Source organism: Lepisma saccharinum, chromosome 20, assembly GCF_977018435.1.
Source record: "Lepisma saccharinum chromosome 20, izLepSacc3.1, whole genome shotgun sequence".
NCBI lineage: Eukaryota > Metazoa > Arthropoda > Insecta > Zygentoma > Lepismatidae > Lepisma > Lepisma saccharinum.
The window spans coordinates 65,001,906-65,025,166 of NC_139248.1; the positions used below are offsets into that span (position 1 = coordinate 65,001,906).

The 23,261-nt window shown below is 39.4% G+C and overlaps 1 protein-coding gene across 5 annotated transcripts in view; it reads left to right on the forward strand.

Annotated features, from left to right (window-relative positions):
• The window catches only part of Root (ciliary rootlet coiled-coil, rootletin), a 345,133-nt gene that overhangs the window by 300,018 nt on the left and 21,854 nt on the right, over positions 1–23,261 (forward strand). For all 5 annotated transcript variants that reach the window (XM_083141556.1, XM_083141553.1, XM_083141554.1 and 2 more), the window contains 6 exons: positions 5,785–5,970; positions 7,275–7,519; positions 11,265–11,480; positions 17,901–18,102; positions 20,339–20,448; positions 21,786–21,962. In XM_083141556.1, coding sequence (XP_082997682.1) covers positions 5,785–5,970; positions 7,275–7,519; positions 11,265–11,480; positions 17,901–18,102; positions 20,339–20,448; positions 21,786–21,962 — 1,136 coding nt within the window. The remainder of the gene's footprint in view (positions 1–5,784; positions 5,971–7,274; positions 7,520–11,264; positions 11,481–17,900; positions 18,103–20,338; positions 20,449–21,785; positions 21,963–23,261) is intronic.

The window sequence follows — 23,261 nt, forward strand, 5'->3', positions numbered from 1 at the left end:
TTATTCATTACTTCAATGAACACCTGCATGCTATTGATGTGACCAAAGATTAGTCGCTTAAATTGGTACATCTTGCCATTGAAAGTAAAAGCAGTGTACCTTCTAGACTCCTCTTCTAGGCCTATCTGCCAAAAACCAGAAGATATATCTAAGGTTGAAAAGTACTTTTTACCTTGGAATTGTGTGAAAATTTCCTCCATGTTGAGGGGTTTCAATTTTAAAGGCAGGATAAGTTTGTTGATCTCTCGTTGGTCTAACGTGAGACGTAGAGATCCATTCGGCTTTTGTACTACCAAAACTGGGGATACATATTCAGAATTTGAGGGCTCAATTATGTCCCATTCAATGAGCTGTTTGATTTCCTCCGCTACACCATCTTTGTATTTTACAGGGATGGGATAGTTTTTTCTAGCTACATACTCAGACTTGTGGAGGGTAATTTTGTGCTCGTGAATGTTGCACTTGCCCGGGCGGTCACTGAAAACAGTTCTCATTTGGCACAGTGTTTGAAACAACTGTTCCTTTTGAGCTTGGGAGATACTGGTTGCATTGTTTGCGACATCTCGTATCTCGGGTATGGATGCCATGTCAGACTTCTGGAAGGTATCCAGGGGAAATATATCCAGCTTGTGGATCTGTGCTTCCTCGTCTTGACTTGCATCTGGACCTATTGGCAAGAACTTCGTGATTGTGGAGTTTGACCCTTTCCTGAACATTAATTGATGGGATGAAAAATCTATTTGTGCATTAATCCCATATAACCAGTCTAAACCTAAAATACAGTCTATGCTGAGTTCGTTTACGACCACGAACTCTACGCAAATCTCCGTACCTTCTACAATGACACCTACTGAAGCAGTTCCTAGGATTTTTTGCTTTTTAGCACCTGAGTAATCTACTAACTTGATATTGTCACACTTAATTAGTCTGGGCCGGGATGCATTGTGCGTAATCTGTTTCCACATCTTGGAACTCAGCACAGATACCTCAGCACCAGAATCGACAAGCGCTTTGGTAGGTACATCTACCAGTCTCACCTGTATTACCGTACCGTACCTATTGTTATGCTTATTTATAGGGACTACACAATTGTTACTGGAGCTACAGAACTCATTCTCTATTGAGTCATATTCATCCAAATTCAAAAATGCTATATTTACTAACCTAGGAGGATTTGTTACACCTTGGCCACCTTCACCCCCTGCGAGAGCAGCACTGGCTAGTTTCCCGAGGGTTGGTCGTAGGGCAGAATGGCATTCATCTCACTCTGTTGAGATCCCATTTGTTTACCCTTGGGTGTGTGACCTGGCTTGGTGAACCATTTTACCTCATCGAGTGCGTTGAGTATGGTATCCATACCTCGTGGGCTGAAGTGAACCAGGTCGGGTCTCATGTTTTGACCGTAACCCATGGTTTCTTCGAACAGCGACATGTTCATTTCTTGGCCCTTATGCACAAATTTCGATGAGGAATCCAGAACCCTTACATTGCTATTATCATCAAGGGATAATATTTTTGCAATTAGTGAGTCATACATGGCCCAGAACCTGTGTCGGTTCTCATTGGCTAACCTGGGAACTGGCGGAGGAGTCAGAACAATGACCTTCTGAGCACCTTTCCTCTTTAGGGTGTAAATGATATCCAGGAGGTTCCGGAACACCTGGTTGGTGTCCTTCCCTCGGAGCATATCATTTGTGGATACCATTAATAACACATTTTTATGAACACACTTTTCCCTTCTCAAAGCACTGAGCAACTGCGCTGAGGTTTGTCCAGATATGCAAAGTCCGATGTGGTAATTACCATCACTGTCTCTTTGGACAGGATACCCGAATTTTCTTTGCGCAAGACGTGACAACATTGAATCACCCACTGCCTGATACTGATTTATCAGTGGAGTGTGCTTGCATGAATCTGAACATTGTGGGACAGGTTTAGGTTTGGCATCGCCCTTCCCCACGTCAGGACGTTGCCTACCTAGTTTCCCTGGTTGTGCATATTTGGATGCACCTCAGCGAGATGCTCGGAAGACCCGTGTGAGCTGGCGGAACTCTTACGTTGGGATGTTCCACCCTTTCTCTGGTCTACCTTGGTTCTGTTTGGGTACTCCTTAGGCCGGGAGCCCCTCGCAGACTTGCACATGTGAGCGTCCTCCTTTTTGGACGAACCGCTCGCTTCACCCTGACCACGACTCACATAGGTCCGGTTAATGCGAGTCGTGGTTTTCCCGTAATTGGGTCGTGCTGGCCTTGCAACTTCCCTCTCAGGATATTGTGGCACTTGCACACTCTCATACCGAAGTATGGAGTTGGCCACCTCCTGAAGAGAGACGAAGGGAGCTAGGATTAGCTGGTCCTTCAAGCTGCGCGGCAGCTGTTGCACAACGTGGGTGAAAACCTGGTTGTCGGCGATTTCTGGCAACGCAAGCCTAATCATTTTGACTTGGCGCCAGAAATATTTGTGCACTGATCTGTGCTGGGATGGGTTGTACCTTTCGTTGAGAGCCTTCGCAAGGGAAGAAGCTCTCCACCCATCCCCTTGGAAATATGAGAGGAACTGCCTTTTGAAATCCGAGTAGGACTTGAACTTTCGTTCGTTCCTCTCGTACCACTGCCCTGCCTCGTCCCGTAGACAGAACGAGATTATTTGGAGGGCATCCGCCAAATCTACCTCCAGGAGAGTGAGATCTCTCTCAAACTCCTGCACAAAATCTGAGGCCAGCCTGTTCCCCTGCCCGTTAAAGGTTGGGAGCTGTTTGAGATCAGCAAACCTAACCCTAGGTTTGCTCTTGTTCCTCCTCCGGTTCTTCCTCTTCCTCTGGCTGCGGACTTCGGCGTCCGAGCTTTCGGAGTTGGACTCCGGGGAGTTACCAAGTGGGTGGTACTTGTTAGGGGGAGACACACAGCCACTACTCTGGTCAGAGCTTTCGTAACCCTTAGGTCGTCGTTTGGCTTTGTGCAAGGCATGGTGAACAGACACATTCCGCGCAGGTGAGACGGGCATGGTGGCTGACGTAAGTGGAAGGGCGGACTGAGTGATTCGTCTCTCCATACCTTCCAGGCAAGCCAGAATCCTCATCAGGCTTGCATCGTCAGACCTTTGTTCTGCTGGCAGCTGCTCCTCACTAACCCTTTGTTGTGAGGAGGTGCGCTGCTCAGTGACTTGGCCCTCGGAAATGCATACATGCGAGCTGCGGCTTTCCGCCTGGCAGTTCGGCATTTCCTTCCTCACTTGCTCGAGAACCCTGTTCTCGATCGTGACCATGTGGTCACTGCAAGTGAGCTCTCTGCAAATGTTTTCTAGGGCATCTAACCTCCCTAGAATTTGAGCTGTGGTGGTCTGATTGTCACCGCCTTGCACTTCGCCAACGAGTTCCCTCAGTTGCGAAATCTGGCCTGACACTTGTGTAAAATCCCTTTCTAACCTTAACTCTAAGTCATTACACTGGATCTCTATTTGGTTAATTCTATTGGTGTTGGTCGCTACTTGCTTAGTTAACAACTCTGAGGTCTTTGTGGTGGCATTGTGGATGGAGTCCAGTCTGGCCTGGAATTCCGTCCTTACGGCTTCAAGTTTCCGATTTACTTCCGCCGATGCCTTGGCAAATTCCCTACCCTGAGCTTCAAGTTTCTGACCCTGCGCATCAAGTTTCTGACCCTGTGCCTCAAGTTTCTGACTAACACTTTCAGATACTTTCGCTTGCTCCTGGAGCATTGCTACAATGAGATCAAGCTGGGGGTTATTAAGGGAACTTGCACCACCGCTGGGAGGGAACCCACGACCTGCTGGCCGTTCCAACGACCTTGATCTGGTATTCATATTTGGGGAGTGCCGGTACTGAGTCTCATAATCTTGCGATCCGCGCAAGAGACAAAACGGAGACCAAAGACGACTGACGATAGATTCAGGAGTTGAATGGTCTCGTCTACGCGGCTGGTCCAGGGATACGTGCCTCCAGGTTACGTTGCCGAGTGGTAGGAAGGATGAACCTAACCTACTCACCCACCTTGGGCTTCATTGAACCCGCAAAACTACCTGGCTATGCAACCTGGACGCACCTATCCCCGTGCAGCTCTACGCTGTCCTCCAGTGACCATTAACATGGAGGATGTCCCCAATAGACCAGCATCCATTCCGAGGAGTGATTGCTGGTTTATCATAGGGACTTTCAGCCTATTTATTCCGGAGCGAGAGGTACGCTTCCCGGACTTACCCGCCCAAATATGAATTGATAAATCAAGATGTTGGAAAGACACATTTAATATTCTGATGTTAACATATTTAATTATACACAAGCACTGCACAAACTTATAGGTTCGCTTTTACACTTAGAACCAACAAATGGGTAACAAAAAGCATGGTACTTACATATCCTGCATTCACCTCATCACACATGGGCCTTAAAACAAACACTTTTCACTCCAACTCTAAATGGGGGAATTTCTGTGGGTATGCACTAAAAATATAGCGGTATCTTAAGACATATGGGTATTGGCTTGCACATGGACTGTTTCAGGGAGCTATATCACCAAGGATGGGCCGAATAATCCTGGATGTCTTTAGATACAAAGCATCATGGTTTCCTGAAAACTCAATGTCCTCACCATGTGGTATTAAAGATTTCCGAATTTTCATGGATATTGGTTCCATGCACTTTAAGGCACTTTAAGTGCTGTAATTCGTCCATATTATACACTACTGCACTATTCCCTGGCACTTAGTAGCTGTTTCACATGTTTTTAAACACAATGGCTACTCCATTGTCCTTTCTCCACTGGCCTACTCTGGCCCAAAACTTGGAGCGATGTCCACTGTACCAACTCTTTGTACCAAGTGAAATCAAGATGGCTTCCTCACATGTTAAAAGCTATCACAGTCTCATTGTCTGGTAGCCACGCCCATGAAGCCATCTGATTGGTTCACAGCACTTTGGGTTACTTGCTTTCATCAAGTACCTCGAGAAGCCCAATAGATGGCAGTCCAGTCAGGGCTAGTTCCACTGACTCTCACCAGATGGCTCTGGTGCTGTGAGACCGATTGTCTTTTGTCCAAAAACATCGATTTTTTTGATGTTTTTGTGGTTTGTTTGCACATATAATTGTGGTTTGGAGTTATTTTCAGGGAAAGCAAGTTAATTTGTGCTTGCACAAATGTTATCCTGAAAATAACTGTATTAATAAAAAATTTGCATGAAAAGCAACTGAATTCTGTTTATCCACAAAAGGATGTCTTTTTGATAACCAATGAATTTTGGTCTGGGGCTTATTAATTACTTAATATTTCGATGTTATATCATACTTTTACTAATTAGGCCTAATTTCTGTTAATCTTAACATATTTGGGAATGTCTATTCCTATTAATTTTACCTGAATTGAATTGGCCTTGTACTTTGGTTGGAGTGGAGTGCTGCCTGTATGTATTGGGGATGTATACCCAACCTTTGGTTGGTTATAGTTTCTTGCATTTATTTGGAAGGTAGTGAGTACTCTTGTAATTTTATTTCCTGGTATAGTAACTATTTGCACATTGTGTTTAGTAATTTTATATGTTTAGGGATGGAATAATCATTAGAAGAAATCCAGTCCACAATATTTTTATTTGTGCATTAGATGTAGCTGATTTGTTGCTGAGTTTATCTTTTGTTCTGGAGATGACTTTGATATTTTTAATGTCTGAAATACAATGCAATTTACTTGTGTTCTTAAAGGGATTGGTGCAATATGTTTAACATGGTATAATAATAATAATAATAATTGTGAGTGTAAAAAGTATCCTTGTTTCAGTTGAAAACACAAGTGAAACACTAAGAAAGGAGCTAACAGATGTGAGGCGACAATTGGCGGACAGCAGCTATGAGAAGGAGAAGTACAACAGCACAAACAAGGAGCTGAGAGAACACGTGAAAAGAATCGAAGGGGAGAAGCGTGAACAAGGAAGGTCATTAGAAGAGGCACTCCAGAAAATCAGTAGTAGGTGTTTTTCACCCTTTACTATTACTAATATGAATGTGCATGAAAATACAACTTGTGCATGCAAGCTCAGCAAACTGTAGTGCCTTCCTCATATTAATTTACTAATGTCGATATTTTGCTGATCCAAAATAAAATTACAAATGTTGAATGAAGAACCAGAATAATTCTCTCTCATTTACTCTTATGGTAATCAAATGACAGCAATAAGTTTTGCCTTGGAAATTGAAACCACATATGTAGACATTTACTTTACAAAACCAAGATACATGAATTATATCATTAAATTCATGTGTAACAGATAAGAAAGTGGAAAAAAATTTTATACTAAATTACAGTCCTATTTTATTGAATATTGCATCAATAAAACAATCAGCAATTTTACTCACCCACCAGTATATCTATTTTGATACTGATTGAGTACCGGTTAATTTGCCCTATTCATATTGTACAATATGCTACTTTAGTGTTTATAAAAGTTTTTCTTCTGTGTGAATAGTGCAAAGTTAGGAACACATGGAAATATCTCACTTCTAGAATTGCACGTAACTAGGGCCTGGGAAGTTATGCATAATGCATATATGATATGATATACGTATATATTTCAACATATATATATGAATCATATAAAAACTTCTTGCATATTTTAGATCCAACAACCAATACTAAAATTGTATTTTCATCTGTGTGTTGGCCATATTGTCTTCCTAACAAAGGAACTTCCTATTTCCTTCAATCACTGCTGTTTATTCTCCATTTTCTTTTACAAAACTAGGAGATAAAGACTCCTTATCAGGCTCGCAAGAACACTCGACAATTATTATTTTTGAGATAGAAACGACAACAATGCAATGGGTAATCTATATATGATTGTGAACTTGATATGACAGGTGTTGTTACCTTAAAGTATTGTCCAGTTGTATCTTGTGAAGTAGAGTATAAAAACATTCTTGCTTAAAACACAAGGGAGGTTGGAGGTCTTGATCTGTAAGGAATGTAATTTTTTCTTTCATTTATAAAACAGCAGTTTAATGTAAACAAGAGCACGTGGAAGAATTCAGAACTTCAATTTTTACATATAAAATGAAATCACATGAACTGAAAAATGTAGGGTTTTGCTGAAACTGAAAGAGAAAAGGTTGGTTGTTTTCCAAAGTGGATAAATATTTGCATATTTTACTAATTTTTAGTACATATTTTAGGAATTTTAAGTATATAACAATCTGGGCTCTAAACATAATCAAACTCAAATACACAAAGGATAAGCATCAAGATATCGAACATTTTGTATTATTTCCTCCCAGCACTGGAAGATGCGAAAGCAGCTCTGGATCTGGAACGGGCGAGACTGCAGGCACAGGTTCGAGACTTGGAGAGGCTGAGTTTGCAGTCTGGCCACCAGCTTCAGGGCTTGCAGGATGACCTTCAGAAAGCACAGCTTCAGAACTCTCAGCTGCAGCAGGAGATGCAGGAAGTGCAGGCCCGTTTCAACAGCGAGACGGAGGAGAAGGATAGAGCTCAGCAAGAACTCCACCAGCTCAAGAAGCAAGTAAGTTACATATTGGAAGCTGTACTACTACAGTGTGTTTCAAAAGTTGTAAAACCCTAACTTTCATTCCTTATAACTATAGAATGGATTCTCAGGCACTAAAAATGAGGGATTTAGGACTTTCAGGCATTTATAATGAATTTATATTTATAATTATTAATAATAATACTGTATTTCTTCGAATCCAAGATGCCACCGAATCTTAAATATTGCTTCAGCTTCCTAGAAAAGAAAATACTTCCAATTTAAGGTGCACAGTTTATAACATTAAAAGTTGTATTTAGCTTAAGAATGAGCTTACTGATTTCGTTCAAGCTAAATAGGATTTTCAGCCTTCTACAAAACCTGATTTGCTGTATAAAGCAAAAAAGAAAATAACCTTTTACAAACTTTTATTTCTGAAGTTCTAATTAACATTAAACAATTATGAGGAGGTCCTTGGTAAGTCTCCTTCCCCTGATTTATACTGAAATGTTCAGATACAGGAATTTACGGAGAGTGCCCCGATTGTATCAGTGAAGATTCAAAAATGTAACCATACTTAAAAACTAACACAAGATAGAAGCTAATATAACACATTGAGAAATATTACTCATGGTTGTATAGTTCAACGCTGTACTTTTAACTTTGTAATGATCGACACTAATAAGGCCATATATTTGAGAGCTATCAACACTTAAACAAGACTCACTATCAAAATCACTGAGCACTTATATTCTTCAACTTCTAGTTAGCACTTCCACTTTATTCCTCCTGTCTGTATCCTTAAAAAGTTGCGGTAGAAGCCACCTCTCGCCGATTCATCACACTACAAGTCTTTTTGTCTTTCAAACTACGGGTTCACCATTCGTGTTCTCTTTTGGGCTTGAACTTTTGTGTTTCGCGGTGATGAAATCTAAAAAAAATGTCAACAGCTCGAAGGACTGCAAACGTTTTGCATTCTTCCAGCAACGCGCGCGCAGACATCCACCACAAAGACCAGATGCTGTAACTCTCTTTCGCCGACTGTTGCAACAAAACCTGCGCCCGAAATTTACGAGTGCTTATTTTCCATTGTCTTTGGAACTCCGTCTATTATTTAAGAGGGGAGTGAAGCAAGCCTCTTTCATCCTCATTCGTTCCAAAGCATAAGTCCTACAACAATCGGTTATAGATGCCCCTTCCCCAAAAAAGACATTTGATGGACTGATCAAGGAGAGCTAATGTCTTTACAAGTCTCTTTATCTCCTTAAAGTTTCGACCAGACCTCGTATATACATTTTTTTAAAAAAAAAAATCAGGTTACAATTTCAAAACATCTTATAACATAGTAAACACATACAGATTTTCCTTCAATTTCACATATTAATTCTGTTCAATCATTTCTTACAACCACATAGTAAGAATAATCTCAAGAAAGTATACACAATTACAATTTGTAAACATTGAAGCATAGTAAACATATTACACAATTTCTTTTCATTACATATATACCTTCATAGATTACATAAAATCAACTTTGAATCATTACTATATAATTTATCAATATACTACAAGTAACTTCAATCATTCACAATTTGCCTTGCAGGTTTTCTAATTGCATAATACTAATTAGAGTACTGCATGGGACCACTTTCACTCGCTCGAACTTGTTCAAATCTTCCACACTCGAGCATGCTATGCTCGATGGAATACCATTTTAATGTGACAATAATTGTATGTAAAATACCTGCCTTGGCAGTTTCAGCCCAACATCATCTATGTCATTTTTGTATATCACTATTAGTAGGATAGACTAAACTACATTTTAACATGGAGATAATGACTACGTTCACTTAAGTTTCAATTTCACTGTGCGTATCCATACTTGAGAGCCCATTACCACAGATTAATTACTGTTATACGTGTACTGCTACTGGGTTTCAAGCATATATCACTCGTTTTTGCCAGCTCGAGCAAAGCAGCTCTAAATTCCATACGCTATCTAGAATTGTCCGTGGGAACTATTTGACACGAGCAAAATTCTCTCACTGCGGCACTCTAATACCGCTACTGTTCTTTCACATTTAACATTATTGTTACATTCACCATTCACAATACTGCCATTGTCATTAGCATTTACATTTACAATTTGAACAATACCAGCATGTTACACAAATACCATGGCATATTTATACATGTTTATTTATTTACTTAAAAGTTTCAGATACAGTACTGAAAGACCATTTTGTTTTCAAACTGTAGCAACAAGAAAACAAGACAATAGAAGTTAGCACAGAAAAAAAAGTTACATGTATATTCTTAAAAATTGTTGGAAACTGCATTCTGACAAGAATATGTCAATATTCGGAGGGTTTTTATTATTTAAGTGTGGGAGCCTATAGAATAGACACCACTGTAGGAGGGAGAACCTTGTAGTGGACTGTGAAAGAGCTTTACATTTCAGGTTAGCCAATTGGCTACTCATAGATGAAATTGATTTATTTAGGAACCCAAGATGCCGTTGAATTCAAGGAGCACATAAATTTTCAACATTGAAACACCCCCTCCCCCCCCCAAAAAAAAAAATGTGTACCTTAGATTAGAAGAAATGTGGTAGTCATTTTATGAATACCGTTTCTCACTCCAGGTGCAATTTGCATACAAAAAGTCACTATTTTCAGTGCAATTAATTCTATTTTTTTCATTATCTGCATAGTTGCCCTTGGCTATGTACACAGCTGGGTTCTTGACCTCAATAATCTACTATTGAAGGTCTTTGGGGTGGAAATTAAGGGACGTTCCTAATAAGTTATTTTTTAGAAAGGTTTTCTCGGGCAATCCCTGAAGATGAGAGTGACGTTAGCTCTCGAAAGCTCGGAAGCCTATCCGGAAATCACCTGGCTGATTGCCCGAGAAAACTTCTTTGATATTTGCTCCCAGGAAGGATTCAAGAATTATTTAAGTTATTTTTAAATTTACACGAAAGGTTTAAAAGATGCTTTTTAGGTACAAACATAGATTTTAGGCATTTATAGTAAATATGGTTCATTTAGTCATTTTAGGTCCTATAGAAATTCAGTGGATGGGTGCGGTGTGTATGAAATGCAAAGACCTCTAAATACATCTAGGATGTAGCAAAATAATAATAATGATATAGGTATGAAACTAGAAATCCTTTCCCTACTTATATGAAAATCATGTGATATTCACACTGGGTTTTCTGCCATATAACCTCATCTCTTGAGATAACTTTTAATTCTTCTCATTGCCAATATGTATGGAATGAAAGAAGGGTTGGAAGGGGTAAAGAGCAAATAAGGGGGTGCACTAGTACATGTACAAAAAAGTAAGTTTATTTTTATTAATTGTACAGTTGAAAGTGAAATCTGCAAAATAATACAATAATTTCTTTGAAAGTAAATTTTATTATTCTGGTGACATTTCTCACTGTGCACTAATAAGTCATGATTCTGTATTATGGCTTATTGGTGTACAATCACTAACCATGTAGGGCTGTGCATATCTTGGTAGTGTTAGCACTTTAGTGAGTTCTGAAAAATAACCAGATTCTCACCAGAAGATTAAAAGCTACTTTCAAAATGAAGCCCATTGTGTCATTTTGTAACAACAGTATTATGCAAACTTTCAAGAACATTGATTATTTGTATTCAGCAGTGCAATTCCTATTTTCTTTCTTTCTTTTTTCTGGGAAAAGATACAAACTTAGTTTAGGGTGTGTATTTTGAAATATCTCTGCCATCATTAATTAGAATATGTACTATAGATCATGGAGCTGGATGGTAGCTTGGAGCTGAGTAGACAAGAACTGAGTCGCATGAGGATGCGAGGAGATGAAGAGGAAGAACGATGGCGAAGAAGAGAGCAAGAGTTGCTGGTTCGGTTGGAAGACAGCAGATCAAGGGAGAGGAAACTTGAAGATCAGAAACATAATCTGGAAGTTTGCTTAGCTGATGCGACACAACAGATTCAGGAACTTAAGGTAAGATGTTTTCCACACCGTGGTCTAAGGTGTCAGGCTTTGGGCTTGGGCTATGGGATGCATGCTGGTTCGAGTCTCCTGGAAGAAAGCGTAACAACTTTCTCCTGAGATTTCAGCCAGTGTATGGGACCAGTGGCCATCCACCATTAGGAAATTGGGAAGCTATGAATGAGTATTATAACCCAGTCGTGGATAACAAGTGGGGGTTTGTCATGCTGATCACACGTCACCCCATAACTGGATGGATTTTCATCCACCTCTGCTGAGGTATGTGGGAGTGAGGTCAAAAGTAGGTAGGTAGGCCTTGGCCTTCAAGGACTGTTGGGTCACGGCTTGTTATTAGTCTAAGATGCAATACATGAAATGGAAGTACTTCAATAGCACAACAAGTTCCCGAGTGACAACAGAAAATACAACACGAAATTATCAATTTTGTGGATAAGTGAATTCTTCCTTAGAGCATTAAACTGCTATTCCCAAATAATAAATTACGGTAAGATGATGTATTTTACAGTTGGATTGAACATAAGTTACATTTTGTACCCTTCTGACCTTATGTTGTGGAAAAAACCTGGAAATCTCATGGAAATGAACAAGTGAGTAAAAAAGACAGGAAAGTCCCAGAATTTCATAAAAAATCTTCAAAAACTTAGAAATATTAGGAAATATTACACTTATATATTCAACAAAATATGTAATTCATAATACTGGTATGTTCTTTTGACTCCATTGGATGTGATGATATGAGTGATAAAGTTGTGGAACAATAATGATTTGTTCCAAGGAAGAATGTGGTGTTCTTGAAAGCATATTTCTCTCTTTTGTGAACTAGTTCTTGATCAGGGATATTCCATACCAAAAAAAAATCCATTTGTTTTTTAAGACTATTAAATTAACTACAGTTTAATACAGTAGTAGTAAGTTAAAATGCCGGAGTGGTTATCACAGTGTGCTATGATGCCAGGAATCCCGGATTCAAATCCTGAATCATCACTCATCCTCATCTTCATGATTAGCCAAAATTGGCAGAAAAGGGAAGTAAAATGGAGCAAATCAGTCAATAGTAAGTTAAAATCGATGTAGTTAAAATCAAAGCTTGTTGTAATAGACTCTGTGCCCTGATATGTTAGCAAAGACTGGACCTACAGCTTAAAGTGGGATCAAATCCACTGTGCAATACGAGGGCCACTATTTATATATTGAGCCTTGGCAACACTGATTGAAGTTAGGTGCTATTTGACATTTGCACGGAATCGTCTGGCATTATTGACCATAACGTACTTCAAATGTTTTGTCAATAGCTTGATTTGTGTTGTTTATGTTGCCTTGGAGATTTCGCGACAACAATAAAATGGAATTAACTCGTGAACATTTTCGTGCTATGATTTTTTACGATTTTCGACATGGATTATCAAGACAAGAGTGCATCGATCAACTTACTTCCACATTTGGCGATGAAGCCCCATCCTTTGCCACTGTGAAACGCTGGTATAACGAATTTAATCGTGGCCGCCATTCGCTCACCGACGAGATTCGCGAAGGTCGTCCAAAATCAGTTGTTGTTCAAGAAAACATTGATGCTGTGCAAAACCTAATACTGCAAGATCGTCATGTGACATACTGTGAGATTGAGGCAACCATAGGCATTAGTTCCACCAGCATATATAAAATATTACATGATCATTTAGCTGTGAGAAAGTTATGTTCTCGTTGGATCCCACACAATTTGACAAAAACTCAAAAAGACGCTTGCGTCAATTGGTGCAAACAAATGCTCAATAAATACAATCGTGGTGCTTCAAAAGACGTACATAAGATTGTAACAGGTGACGAATCATGGATATATGCATATGACCCGGAACGTAAAGAGCAGTCGACTGTATGGGTGTTTCAAGATGAACCCAATCCAACAAAAGTTGTTCGTGCTCGAAGCACATCGAAACAAATGGTCGCCTGTTTTTTCGGGAAAACTGGTCATGTGGCAACTGTGCCTTTAGAGGAACGTAGAACGGTCAACTCTGAATGGTACACAACAATTTGTTTGCCAGAGGTCTTCGGTCAAATACGGAAAACAAACAAACGCCGTCGGATCATTCTTCATCAAGACAATGCCAGCTGTCACACATCTCGTCTAACAACAGACTTTACGAACAGTAAAAAATCGAATTGATGGGTCATCCGCCGTACAGTCCTGATTTGGCACCCAATGACTTCTTCTTGTTCCCGAATGTCAAGAATAAATTGCGTGGACAACGATTTTCGTCGGCGGAAGATGCCGTTGATGCGTTCAAAAACCATATTATGGAGGTGTCTCAAGAAGATTGGAAAAACTGCTTTGACAAATGGTTCGAACGAATGCAAAAGTGTATTGACCATAAAGGAGAATACTTCGAAAAACAATAAAGCAGTTTTCAATGCCAAATTCCGGTTTTTCATTGTTAGGCTCAAAATATAAATAGTGACCCTCGTATTTCTACCAGAGATCGAATCTGAGACTATGAGTGGTGAGGTCACCCGATATCAAGAAACCAAAATTCACCAACTCCCAAAATTTTCCTTTTCCAACTATTTCTTGTGTGTCTCACTCGTCAACGCCAGGAGAACAGACTGGAGGGTTATAGAATAGGATAATACCAAATATGAGAATATTCGAGTAAAATCAGTAATATATTTTTTAAAAAATCAAATTCGATGCAGAAGACCAAATTAAAAATGATGGTTCACATCAAAACATGATCCAAGAACTTTTGGAACACCATGCCTAACTTCCCAATTTGCGGTGGAACAAATCATGCAAACCCTTCCAAGCTTTAAACACTACCAGTGAAGAATATCGAGAAAAAATCGAGAAATCAACAGGTAGGTCAAGAAAGACAAGAAATTTTTCTTTTGGTCAAGGATTTTTACTACTCCCTCCGTTACATAATATGGTATAGAAACAGGCCTTTATGTTGTTCCACAATATGGTATAGATATGTTACATTGTAAAGCATTAGAGGGGTAGGCTGTATGTTAGGTATAGGCTACAATGTGGTTTACAATTTCATGCTCATAAAAATGCATTTTATTCCACATTATTTATTCCATTTTCCTTGAATTGGAGTAGGAATTGTAGAGTGGCACTATGACATTCGGCTGTTAATTGTTTTGCTTTGGTGTTTCTACTCACATTTGCCTTGGTTACTGGTGTGTTTCCTCGTCCTGGAACGCCACAACGGGTTCCCACTTGACTGACGTCCATACTCAGCTCCGTATCTGTTTCCTTTGCACGGCTTGTAGTATGCTCTGCACAGTGAACGTCTGACTGGATGAAGGATCGCTTCACTATTGCCACACACAATCATATCCGACCACTACTCTTATGTGCATGCGCAATAAATCAGTTCATTCATCCTGTGTCTATACCATATTATGGAACGGAGGGAGTATTTTTTACAGTATAGCGAAATTACATTGTTATATACCTGTACTGGGATTTGATAAGATTGAATACTTGGAAATCTAAAATTTACATTGAATTGTGGTTAAGATTTGTTCATTCTGTTTCTTAAGAATTACATTCTTGTATGCCTGCGTGAAGTTTTGTAAAAATATTAAATAATGTAGCCATCCAGGATGAAGTCACAAGCTTTAATTTTGACATGCATTATTAAATTAAATTAAAACAAGTCTAAATCTCTTGTTAAAGTACACCTTCAGTTTTCATCTTAACCAGCCTCGTGGTAGGAGTTTTTCATTGAATAAATATCAATAATAATTTGCAACTATACCTAAATAGGGGCCGATTAAATATATGTTATGAAAATGGGGGGGGGGGGAGTCAAGAATTTTGGATTTACACAGGGTAATCGCAGACAACGACAGAGTATTTCCCTAGGAATTATGCAAATTGATTTTCCCCTTTTCCCCTAGAGGGTTATGCAATCAGGTATACTCCTCTCCAATTATTTACATAATGCTACAACGCCAGGAGTCACTGATTCGAATCCCGACCTGGGTGTGGGCGTTTGAGTGTCCATTCATCAATATCATCATATCATTACTCATTTCCATCTTCGCAAATTAGCCATTAGTGGCACAAAAGCGAAGTAAAATAAAGCAAATCAATCAATAAATCAACCAAAATCATAAGAAATGGATCACGTAAATTTAGCAAAACACATGACTCTGCATTAAACTGCATATCTCAACCCCTGACACTAAAGGCATGAAACAAAAACCAAATCTCTAGAGGAAATCATAAGCTATGAATTTGGTTCAGTGACTTTAGGACATAAATTACGTAGTTTCTTACATATTTGCTGTTTTTTGTGTCAGAAGCCAACTTTTATGCAAATTCTAAAAGTTTATGAAAATATTTGAATCTTTCAAATTCAACTAAGATTTATGGTAGCTCAAATAAAAACCATAATTTAGAAAATTTTCTGGTCTTTCATTTTGGTTATTTTCCCTTGTTGTGTACAATGTACCGTTTTCGAGATATTATATTTTTTAATTTTTGAGTTGAATTTTTGCCGCCATTTTCCAAGATGGCGGATTTTCCACAAACATTTGGATGGCGGATTTTTAATACGTATATTATTCACTATACCATTCCACACAATCTGGCACAAAAAACATTTGTGTTGCGATTATTTCCGGGTGAAACCGTATATTTCCTCTACTACTGCTAAGTCATCAGCGAACAACAGGGCCTCCATCTCTTCCTTTCCTATTTTCTTCCCCACCTTTTGTTAATTGCATCCACTGTAATTATGAAGAGCAGTGGGGATAGAGCACTTCCCTGTTTTAGTCCATTACTTATACTGAACCACTCTGTTCTTCCCACGGGTGTCTTCACACAGCTCTGGTTGGCCTTGTATGTGCTCTGCACTCTACACTCCTTTCTCTCTTAGACCCTTCCAAATCTTTGTTCTGTCCATGCTACCATATGCCTTTTCTATATCTAGCAATGCCATAATCAAATCATTTCCATACTCGTAGTGCATTCCTGCATTATTTCTTGATATTTCTCATTTTATCATCTTATCCTACAATTTCCAGACTCTTATCCTTTCTATCTTTTATTTTCCGTCTCCTCACATCTCCTATTAGTAGCCTGTAGTCACTGTCTAAATTCTCACTGGGTATTACTTTAATGTTGTTCATTTTCTTCTTTACTTCCTTGTTTACCAATATATAATCTATTACAGACTTTTGTTCATTATTCCAACTGCATCTTGTAATTTTATGGCTGTCATGTTTCTTCTTAACCCAGCTATTACCTACTAACAGTCCGTTTCTCTTGCAAAACTCCAGTAGCCTCCTTCCTCTGTCCCCATCCATCTGCTCCAAGTATTTCCGTATACCCTTTCCTGTCTCATCCCACTTGTGCAGTAAAATCACCCATCACAATTTGTCATTTATTTCCTACATGTTCTTCCAAGTCTTCTAAAAATTATTTTTTCACCTCCCTTGTACATCCTGCTCATGGGGCATACACTTGAATTATTTATATTACTTTCCCTCTTACATTCATTTTTAGTTTTATTATTCTATCATTTACCCTCTCTACTTCCTCACTTATTCCACTTCTTACCACAAATCCTCTTCAGTACCTGCCCAGTACAGTTTTTAGTATTTCGTGAATTTCATTTCTGCTCTTCCTTTCCATTTCGTTTCGTTCATTCCATAGATGTTGATTCCTCTTCTCTCCATTAGATCTACAATTTCTTCAGTTCTTCCTGTCAATGTTCCAATATTCAATGTCCCTATTCATAGCCCGCGTTGTCTCCAAATTCCAGTCTGGCTTGCTTCTTTCTTTTCACGAATTGTTTATGTTTTTGGCTGTCGGCTAATCAGGTCTGTCACAGCCTACACCTGGGTGGTGGTGCTGCCACCTGTGGGTTCCCAGGTACACCCTTGTTTTCTGTCAGGGTTGCAACTCCCCTAGCCTTTCTGGATCCCTCCAGGCCCACAAGCCAGTGGGGGCAAACACTTTCATGGCAGTGTTTATTCTCCATGACACAAGACTGTCGATGGGTATTTGTGGTACTTGCTGAGTATGTCCATGCTATTGGACACCCTCCACACCCTGATAGCCTTGCTGCCTCGGTTCGGGACTGCTTATTAGGGTTGTCCCTTATTCGCAGCTTACCCTCATATCTGAGGGAGGTTTCGCTATCCACCACCTGTGACCTGTCCAGTTGCAGAGGGTCACAAATAGTGAAACAGGCAAATGCAAATGGACATTATGATGCAACAATCATCATAAGACCCCTTCATTAAAACACTACTGTGTGATCAAAAACAGAAAAATTATGTGGGGAAACCTGGGCAAGTCAGGAGTGTAGATTAGAAAAATTAGTGGGATGGACATGTGTGCATGTATGAGTTTTGGTGCATCTGAAAATAGCGGAGTTCATTTCTCTTCAATTACAGGCAAAACTTGGTGGTGCAGAGGGCAGAATAAGAGCTCTCGACAGTCAGCTGATGCAGTTGGAAGCAGCGAAGAAAGAGGTGGAGCAAAGGTTGTCCAGCGTTGGATCTACCTTGAGGAGGATTGCTGGAATCCAGCTTGATGGCAGTGTGAGCCTTCCGTTTAAGCTCCTCAGTCCTACACGCAGGTGGAGTCCAGCAAGAGGTAATGCCCGAATAAAAAATTAATTGGAAAATGTGATCAAATTTTCATATTAGTCTTAAGTCTTTGTTAAAGAAATATAATTAAAATTTTGTTCCTGTTAACCTCTTAAGAAGACACAATGGATATATCCGTTATGTCCCCATGTTATCTGCAGTGGGGCTGACAGATAAATCCATCCTTAAAATGGCCTCCATGGTCGAGCAGTTAGCATAGGATGCTACGATGCCGGGGGTCCCAGGTATAAATCCCAACCTGGGCATGGATGTTCTTCGTGAATATTTCTTCATCAATTTCATCATATCATCACTCATCCTCATCATTGCAATTAGTCAAAAGTAGCAGAAAAGCAACGCTACATAACAAAGTAAATTAAACATCCTTGACATTCCCTGGCTTGTATTTCTTATGTATGATGAGCTATGTGTTAGTTTGCATTTCCGCCACGAGATGGTGGCACTCTACTTCAGAAGCTCCAGAGTATTTCACCTGGCATAATCACCACAAGATGGAGACATTGCTCCTGTATTTATCTTGCGCTTGGAACAGGGCATGTCAGTTCAGGAGCCATGTGACCTTTTTCTTTCATTATGATATCTTGTGTGTTTTCATAACAGCTCAAAGCAGCAAATGTATGTTCTTAGAATATAGTGATGCACTTTTGAAGGGTGGTGATCACTTAGATAGTGGAAAAGATTTGACATGTGAAAATTACCCATGTTCTAAATATTCTAGCCAAGTCTAGGGCAACTCAATAAAATAAGGTAACAAGGAAGAGTGAAGCAAAAATAATGAAGATGAAATTGACCTACATTATTTTAAAATTAATATACAGTGCAACCTCAGTTTTACATTTTTGTTGGATCAAGACTAAAAAAAAAAATACTTAAAATACAAGAAAATCATTTATAGTGTGCTGCTTAATTGGGACCATGGAGATTGAATGTATAGTCACGGACACTTCTAGGTTGTAACAAACCCATTGAAAATCAGAAAAAAATCAGTTACAACTCAGAAGTGTCTGTGACTGTACAATGCATGAAAATGTAGAACCTGGTAAAGTAAAATTGCAGTTCTACTGTATAAAAACATAAATGTGTATACTATACACAGTGCATTCAGAAAGTGTGGGCTCTACTTCCGTGGTAGAGTGGTTAGCACAACATGAAACGACACCAGGTGTCCCAGGTTCGAATCCTGACCTGGGCCTTCTTTGTGAGTATCCCTTCTCATCCTTAAAATAAACAAATCAATCAAAAAGTGTGGGAATAATGCTACTAAGAACAAAGTTTTTCAATTTTATTATGAGCATTGAACATGCATCCCGTATCCCTCTACAAACCTTTGAAACTGCTGACAAACATGCATGTCCTCCTTTGGGATTGAAATCAAAATGGCTGTCAATATTCTGAATGGTCTGAATGCCATCAAAATGCTCTAAATAGGAAAAAGTCAGCTGGAAACAAATCTGGCGAGTAGGGTGGATGGTTAATCACTGTGAATGATTTTCTAGTAAGAAAATGTGACACAATGAGGAATGAAGGTGCTAGATCATTGTCATGCAGGATGTCATTCTTGTACTTGGTACATTTCTGGCCTAACTGTGCTAATGTATACACAGTGATGATGAGCTTTTGTGATAACATTTTGATGCTCGGCTGATGGTTGGTGAAGAGTGCAGCATGTGCAAGTTCGACATCTTCTCAGTCTTGCTTGTGAAGAGCACCCCTCACCCTGATCATCTTCCAGCAACTCATCGCCATTGTTTTAAATGTGCATACCAGTCAAACACCTTGCCATGATTTGCGTAGCCCTTTGCATCATCTGAAACATCTCTGTCTCACTTTTTCCCCATTTGAAACAAAATGCAATTGTGACTGTTCCAATTGCAATAACAAAGGAGAACACACACACTTTCAAGTATTATTGTTCACAACTGAAGAAGGCCTGTGCACTGAAATATTCATAGGTGGTGTAGGAAATAAGTAGTTCTAGCAGTGACACAGAGGTGGCACCACATGTACATCTGCAGCACTAGTAGTCCAAGAATGTTTTGAATGCATCGTGTATATGTTGGTAAAATTACTGGCAATTTTATCGATAAATCGATACACCAATATGCTCATATTGGTAGGGACTATTAATATATCAACTAAAGAAAACAAAAATCAATGAATTGAAATACAAACCACACACATATATTATTGAAACAGAAAATTAACATGTTCATATATTTTAGTTCACGATTCAGGTGAGGGAAAAGGTGAAGCATTCGATGTGGATCCAGAAGTCATCAGGAAAGGCGTTCGGTCACTTATGCAGCAGGTTGCTCAGATTGAACGAGAGAGAGTAAGTGAAAAGCATTATTTTCCTTATAATAATTTGTAATTGTAAACATTTCATCAAATATTTGTTACAGAATTGTAAACTGTGCTTATTATTTGTTTGGTAAGATAATGTGCTGCAAATCCAGATAAATCCACAAGTACCACTAAATTCAAAATTGCACTTTTTGATTTGATCACATGCATTTTCATGGAGTCCTGATGAAAACCAGGAAAAAATATATGTATGGATAAAAGGAAGGAGGGCCACAAGGGTAAATAACAAATAAATGAGGAAGGAGGAAACACTTACCAGAGACAGTAAAAATTCAAATTTTCGCAGCTTCAAGCTGCATCTTCATGTGTAGAAACAAAGTATGGAATTTGGCAACACGGATGACGGATAGTGTAACCTGCAGTGTTGTCAGGCCCATGAAGAAGTTGTATACTTATGGTGCCAAAAAACATGGTTCTTTCAACAGGCTCGTCAAAAACTGTTACTGGGTTGAAGGGGGGAGGGAGCGCAATGTGGGAGGAGGGAAAGGGTGGTGATGAAGGTGAGGGGTGAGGATGGGGGACATTAGTGGGTGGCCTTGTTCAGGCCAGGGGATGTGGTTGCACTCATGGCTAATATGTAGGCCCCTCCCATATTTTACGCACTGAGGTGTTGGTGGATTTGGGCAAGGGGTGGATGATTACTATCCGGAAACAGTCATTGAAGGGGATATTACGGTAGTTGGTATGCGCGGCAGCAGTGAAGTCCAGTTTTTGGGTGGAGAAGTGGTGGTTGTTGATTCGGAGGTTGTTTCCCCCAGGTAGAAGCCACCACAGATATTGCAGGTGAGAATATAAATGAGGTTAGAGGTGTGGCAGGTTCCTTTGGGGTAGAAGGTGAATATGCCAGTGGCAGTGTGGATCTGTAGAGTGCGAGAAGTGACAAAACTGGGTCAGGTTTTGCACCTTGGGTTATTGCATTTGTGGGCAGGGGTGTTGGTTGTGAGTTGGAGGTATGTTGGACTGGGGGCGGGGTTGAAAACTACTCTGGACTTGTCGGAGAACATGTTTTGTGGTTTCGGGACCAATGTGTATGGAAGGAAGGAACGTAGAGTATGTATGATTTTGTTGAGGTGGGGGTGATATTGTGGGGGAAGGGGTTGATGGCAAGTAAAGTGACTCGGTGAAAACCCCATCTGCTGGGGAAATTTGCTAATCAGAATTAACCTGTGTCGAGCAAAATTTCTGAACAGTTGTTCTTCCAATAATTCTCAATCTTCCACTTATTGCCCCAATACATGATCATACAGCAAAGCAAAGCAGTTTTCAACGCCCTCACATTAAATTTGCTTTTGATTTCATTTCCAGGATGACTTGAAGACCCAAGTGGGAAGTTACAAACGGCAGCTTAAGGAAGTTCAGGATACCCAAAAGAGCGTGGAAACAAAATTGTCCCAAGCTTTGCAAAGTGCAAGAAGCTTGCAGGACGAGAAGTCGGACATGGAAGCGAAGCTAGCTCACAAGCAAACAGCTCTTCAGGCACAGGTGAGAACAATCATGGTTTCAAGGCAAAGCCTATATGACTTTGAATGTTGCAGTATTTTATTTGAATTTTGCAGTATTTTATTTGAATCTTGCAATATTTTATTTGAATTTTGCAGTATTTTATTTGAATCTTGCAATATTTTATTTGAATTTTGCAGTATTTTATTTGAATCTTGCAGTATTTTATTTGAATTTTGCAGTATTTTATTTGAATCTTGCAGTATTTTAAAATGGGTCATAGTAGAAGTGTAACACTAAAAACTAAAGTACATGGTGCAACAACCCTTTAAACCCTTGCCCCCTGTGTTCGGCATATTACACCCTTGGTCACTATAGCTTATTCTGTGTTGGGCATAATATTATGCCTGCGAACATCTCTGACTGAAGTAACCTGTGTTGAACAGAATAATACGGTTTTTGTTGGTGAAATATATGTTTTGCTATTGAAGAAACAACCACCTTTTATTTAGTAATGATTTTCAGTGCGAACAAAGAAGAAGAAGTAGTTCAGAGGAAACTAAACGGTTTTTGTGTTATGCTGACAAAGTGCAAACGTGAGTTCGTTTGTGTGTCACGTTTAGTCAGTTGCTTTATGTACATTTTTTTGGTGTTGCGTTATTTGAACTGTTGGTGATTTATTTTTGGTTTTTGAGTTTGTGAGTTTATAATAGTATCTAATAGTATTGTCAAACAGGATTGCGATTTTTTTTTTTCCCACATCCCTCATACCTATTGAAGATATTGCAATGAAACTTGGCGGACGTATTACGAATAGACCATAGTATTTTTCAAGGTACATTATACTTGGGTACCTATATCCAGGGTCAGTCCAGAGGGGCCCAAAGTTACCAAAAGGGATTTTGCAGAGGGAAATTTCCCAAATTATCCCCGATTAGTATCTAATAGTATTGTCAAACAGGATTGCAAAATATTTTTTCCTCATCCCTCATACCTATTGAAGATATTGCAATAAAACTTGGCGGATGCATTATGAATAGACCATAGTATTTTTCAAGGTAGATTATAATCGGGTACCTATATCCAGGGCCGGTCCAGAGGGCTCCAAAGTTACCAAAAGTGATTTTTCAGAGGGAAATTTCACAAATTATCCCCGATTTCCCTTTCCTCATACTTGATGTACACATGTGAGTGGTACCATTTGAAAGCCTGTTCTATTCTGAAGAGAAAAACGTATGAACCATAATACTCGGATGAATTGTTCTGAAGCAGTAGCTACTACTTAAAAATATTACTACGCAAACTCAGAAAAAAAATATACACAGAACGGGAAACCATTTT